At 37.2% G+C, this 5,691-nt stretch overlaps 1 protein-coding gene across 1 annotated transcript; it reads right to left on the reverse strand.

Annotated features, from left to right (window-relative positions):
- Nucleotides 1-2,347: 2,347 nt before the first annotated feature.
- Nucleotides 2,348-5,440, reverse strand: LOC108678707 (zinc finger protein ZFAT-like). Its single transcript, XM_018167170.2, has 3 exons — nucleotides 5,226-5,440; nucleotides 4,907-5,019; nucleotides 2,348-4,196 (listed from the first exon to the last, which is right to left on the reverse strand). The coding sequence occupies exons 1-3, from the start codon at nucleotides 5,356-5,358 to the stop codon at nucleotides 2,937-2,939; spliced, it is 1,506 nt and encodes a 501-aa protein (XP_018022659.1). The 5' UTR covers nucleotides 5,359-5,440; the 3' UTR covers nucleotides 2,348-2,936.
- Nucleotides 5,441-5,691: the final 251 nt, after the last annotated feature.

Consider the following 5,691-nt stretch of genomic DNA (forward strand, 5'->3'; position numbering starts at 1 on the left):
TACTTACTATCAAATCTACATTTATCTCGTGTTTGACGTGCCTGACATGTTTCTCTTAGTATGCTGCCCATCTATTTCATTTATCTCATGTTCATAATAATTATAATAGCGGTTGCAGCGTTTATTAGGCCTGAGGCCTGTCGCCGATTCTTAACATTGCAGAACATCCACAGCTTGTTGCGGTCTCGAACTCGCAACTCGCTGCTACAATTCTGCTGTGCTTAACCGCCCGGCCTCCTCGCCGATTCTGACCAGAAACTGGCGCACAGAGCTGGGATCGAACCCGCACCTCTCTGCGCCAATCTTGGTACTCTGAACTGTAACCACTGGGCCACCCTGCCGCCATGTTTGACATGCCTTGCTGACGTATTCCATTTGGCGAAGCTTTAGTTTGCCCAATCAGGTCGTTGTGTGCTCATGGATCAAATACTGTCCCGTAGCTTGTTATTTCATATGTCAATTGTTGGAATGATTGAGCGACCAGTTGAAAATGATGAATTCTAATTAAGGGAATTCAAACTGTGGATGTGCTTCTGTGCTGAGGTCGGGATTTCAGTAGATCAGATTTACTCAAAATGAATGACTTTTTTCTTGCTCCTAGAATGTATGATAATCCATTGTTAATTTTACGCAGGTATCGTATATACGTCGGTGTATTATTCTAGTTTGTTTAGTGCCTTTACTAAGCCGTCAAACAAACGTGCGTAACCAAGGTTTCTATGGGGATGAATTTCATGCAAGTTGTGATAGTGTGAACACTACCTAACATGAGGCCAGTTTTTTGCTCTAGTCAGAAAGAGGTTGGTTAGTAACTGAGATTACTAGCTTAGTTGCCCATCTTATGTAGCTGATTTCTTGTGCTCTGAGATATACGCTTAAATTAGTTTGAATCGCTGGTAGTTGTGTATGTCATCGCCTATATATCCACACCTACACTAGACATTGTCCGTAATATGCTAATACTTGTGCAGGATTTTACCTGGGAAGAGGGAAATAAATTTAAATCAAAGTATCATCTTTTGGAACCCTTATTGACTTCGCACCCAGGTCAGGCGGATGGTACATGATCAGTGAAAACCATAATAATCTAGGGAACATTCCGCGACACAATGTGTTTCCTATTATTGAGCATGTCAAACATGAGATAAATGTAAATTAAGTGATCAATAGCAAATAGAGCAATATCGGTCCGAATCAGGCACTTGGGCTAGCTAAATTTTCCAAAATTAGATTGTACCGAGCCCACACGTATTTTAGATTCATCTTTTATGCACATAGCGTCCCGCGTTCACTTACAAACATTTAACTGTCCAATATACACCCAGATTTACAAGCAAACTTTGGCCTAACAATTTCCGTACAATCATAGAGTGCATCATCTACGAAACTTTTCAACACGATATTATAATTAAACTAAGTTAAGCAACGACGCAGAAAGCAAGAAGCTATCACTTTGTCTCTAGGGCTATATGGACGCCCGCTCAGAGTTGGCGTGGCTTGGTTTCCAACTTCCGGGAGGGAAAAATCCTCCGATTTAGGGTATTCAACTAAGCTGTAAAAAATACTCGCGTTTAATATTTTAAACAGAATGTTTCGGAAGTGAGTCCGATTTTATAGTTAAGTTCTTCAGCTCCTAAATCAACGATCGATTAACGTTATTTTCACACGTGTAGGTGAACGTGACATATTGCTGACAGAAATAACCAGTCTCAGGCTTCTCCGACGATAATTAGGATGATTCAGAAGAAATGCTTGGAGGTTTATTGTTTGCCTATGTCGCTATTGTAGCTTCTCCCATGATCTTTATATTTGGCACCGAGGACTTTGCACGAGTTTGATTTTTGGACGAGGAATTGAGATTTTGAAAGTCAATACCATTCGGTCGCGCGAAGGGTAGTCCGTTCATACTCGGGTGCAGGATTTCCATCATACGAGGGACAAAAACCTTGGTAAAAATCAGCAGCATGTGGGAGTGCGCCTGCGCTCATCAAGCGATGCCTTCAAAGCAGTGCCCATTTCCAGCTAGAGGCTGAAAATTAGACAATGTGCGTACACAACATTAAAACGAAATCGTAGAAGAACTTGGGAAAATTTTAATTACTGTATTAGGGTTAAACATCTTGGGAAAACTTCTCCTTCCAAGGAAATAAAAAAGAAATGAAAATTCAAGTACCTATCCTTTTTTTCAAAAGGTTTTAATGAATTTCTTAACTCTAACAAACTGAGGCTGACGCCATATCTGTTGTCAATGGAGATGACACAAACAAGCTCAAGTCTTGAAGTACCTAGCATTAAAATTAAATGAGGAAAAATCATACAGAAAAAGGTAGAAATGCAACTCCAGAAGTAGATGATTTCTGAATCCAGGAATTTTGGGCATATATATTATAATTCACACATAATGCACAAAATTCGCATTTAGAAAGCATTTTCACAAACCTCATCTACACACAAGCTGGTGAATGTTATTTTTAATTCTATTAAATTGAAGCAATTATATAGTCTCAACCAACACGTTTATTACTGGACAGGCCTTCTGGACAAACCCACATTAATGCATTCAAACAAAATACAAAATCACTAACTGTACTAGAAATAAAGTTTATTTGCAAAGCTCACAACATTTATCCAGTCTAAATACGGTGGTGTTAAGTGAAAAATATAGCCCCATATGAGAATACAGACCAGATTACTAAGCAACAAGACCTTCATATCGTGACATGGAAGGTGTATGGTTAGGGAGTCTTATTCAAATTTGACTAAACTCAGTATGGAATCATTTCACTAAATAATTATTATTAATCTGTACATATTCTTTCTGATATTTACCAACTGCAACCAATACACATAAATTTAATTTCCTCAAACCCCTTCAACCAAGGTTAGACCGTATTGTTAGCAGATGTAGTAGCACAACTTTTACTAAGAGATCTTTTCTAAGCCAAAACATGTTTAGATTCCAGGTGCTTTTTGAGAGACCATTTATTACCAGTGACATAATCACAGAACTCACATGGGAAGCCTTTCCCTAAACCATGTTTAGAAAACATATGCATATCAAGAGAATATTTTCTACAGTTGCTATAATCACACAAGTTACATTTTAATCCTTTCCCTAAACCATGTTTAGAAAACAAGTGTACATCAAGATCAAATTTTCTACAGTTGCTATAATCACACAACTTGCACTGGTATCCGTTCCCTAAACCATGTTTAGAAATCATGTGTATATCAAGAGCACGTTTTCTACAGTTGCTATAATCACACAACTTGCATTGGAATCCTTTTCCAACACCATGTTTAGAAATCAAGTGCTGTTTCAAAGAACACTTCTGAAGAGTAGAATAATCACACAACTTGCATTTCAAGCCTTCCCCAATACCATGCTTTGAAAAAAGATGCATACTGAGAAGATGTTTTCTAATAGTAACATAATCACACAACTTACAATTGATTCCCACACCCAAACCATGTTTAGTAAAATGGTGCTTATTAAGGAGAGCTCTTTGACAAGTGGCATAATCACACAATTTACATTTCATTCCCTTCCCCAAACCATGTTGCGAAAACAGGTGACGTTGAAGGGTATCTTTTTTAGCTGCAACATAGTCACATAGGTCACATTTTACACTGTTTCCTATACTATGTTTAGAGAACATATGCGTTTCAAGATAACGTTTTCTGCCAGCTACGTAATCACACAACTTGCATTTCAATCCTTTCCCCAAACCATGTTTAGTAAATTGATGAACTTTAAGACAATATTTACTGACAGCGACATAGTCGCACAACTCGCATTGGAATCCTCCCCCCAAACCATGCTTACAAAACAAATGCTTATTGAGATTATTTTTTCTATTTGTAACATAGTTGCATAACTTGCAGTTTAATACAGTTCGGAAATCTCGTTTGGTGATTTGGTTGGAATTAAAAGGAACATCTGTATGTAATGAATCAGTGGATGATGGAACCTTTGGCAATTTCTTTGCTAGTCTTGCATGGTCATTGTTGGCCAAGTTGGATGACTTGAACTCAGACACAGGCTGATCAGAAAGAACTTCCTGGACAAAAGCTGCTCCATTGGGCACTGGAGAAATATTTTCCTGAGTGGCAGACATCTTTTCTTCCTTGTTTTCAGGAAAAACTGGCATCACATCCTGACCAATGGTGGCCAGGGCACCGCACGGCATGGCATCCTGAAGATGGAAAGCAGATTCATGTGATTCTTTCATTTCATGCGGTGAAAAAAAATTAATGTAGCATTTACATATATTTTAGTTTATTACAATTATCAATGCCTTCTACAAACTTTTCTTGGGACAAAATTCATAAAAAAGCTTGAATTATTACAAATTGTACTAGAATAATTTTGATGAAAGTAAAATAATCTTGGAGATTGAAATGGGAATGATATGAGACTATAAAATTTCTATCAATGTAAATTGACAAACAATGTTGCAAGTCATATACTAGACAACAATTCTATACTCATGTGCATTCATGTACATTTTAGATCAAAATGTGACAATATTATTTCACATCTCAGAAGAACAGGTACCCAGAAAGAACAAGAGACACAATAAATGAACACCATTGCTACATGCATTGCTGCGTGGGGGCATATTGCTGAAGAAGTTATGTTTATTTAAAACCTTCAATAGAATATTTGAGACAACCTTGCATTCAAGAGGCAGATATTACATCTTGGAATTAATTTTGGATAGGAGAACATAAAAATTGAGGATACTAAGTGATGAGTATTTTACAACTGTAATATACATAAGAGCTGATGACAGTTGAGATGCAAGTTGTTAGCAGCAAAACCACTGCAGCCACAAGATTGATTAACATCAACATTTGAATTCCTTAACAATTTATTTGACCTCAATCATGTTAAAAATATTACCTCATATTCTTCACTGCAAAGTTGTTCATCCTTCACAGTTATGTCCTCTCCCTCATCTTCAGGCTCCTCTTTGATGTAAACTGTTATGATGGATGAACTGCTGCCCTCCATTGCTGGATGATATTTATAGGAATTATTAGTAGCATGATAATACTTGCAGGAAAGAATATAAACAACAAAGTTGAGAAAAACTATCTCCAATGGATTTAGATGAACAATTGTGTAAACTATTACCTACATAATCATATATGCATATAAGGATAACAATATCCAAATTGACAAATAAAGCAGACTTGCAAGCACCAGTTGTGAAGCATACCTTCAGGCTCGAGTTTGCACACGTCAGTTGCTGCTTGAATGAGGCTCTGCTCAGGGCACCAGCCACTCCTGACTGCAGCATCTGAGAGCTGGTGCAGAGCAACTCTGCACTCTTTTATACTGTATGCCATCATATTAATGTGGGGGTATATAGAGGTTTCCTGAGACACACTGGAAGTAATAATATGTCCAGCAATAACAAAGCAAGAAGAGTATCTGAAAGAAATTTTAAATTAAATAAAAAAAGAGTAGCAACAAATTGTTCAACTGACTAAATAAATTAAACTACAAGTTTTGGTAGCAACAACTTTTAGAGAAAGTGACTAGTAGTAACTACCTTAAAAATACATGGCAATTCTGGCTTTGATGATGGATGATGAACAAAAGCTGTTTGAAAAGTTATAGGTTTGTGGATTTCTTTCCATATGTGGCATGGTAGCAAAATTTTACTTACTGATGATAATCCT

This window comes from Hyalella azteca, unplaced genomic scaffold (genome assembly GCF_000764305.2).
Source record: "Hyalella azteca isolate HAZT.00-mixed unplaced genomic scaffold, Hazt_2.0.2 contig2323, whole genome shotgun sequence".
NCBI lineage: Eukaryota > Metazoa > Arthropoda > Malacostraca > Amphipoda > Hyalellidae > Hyalella > Hyalella azteca.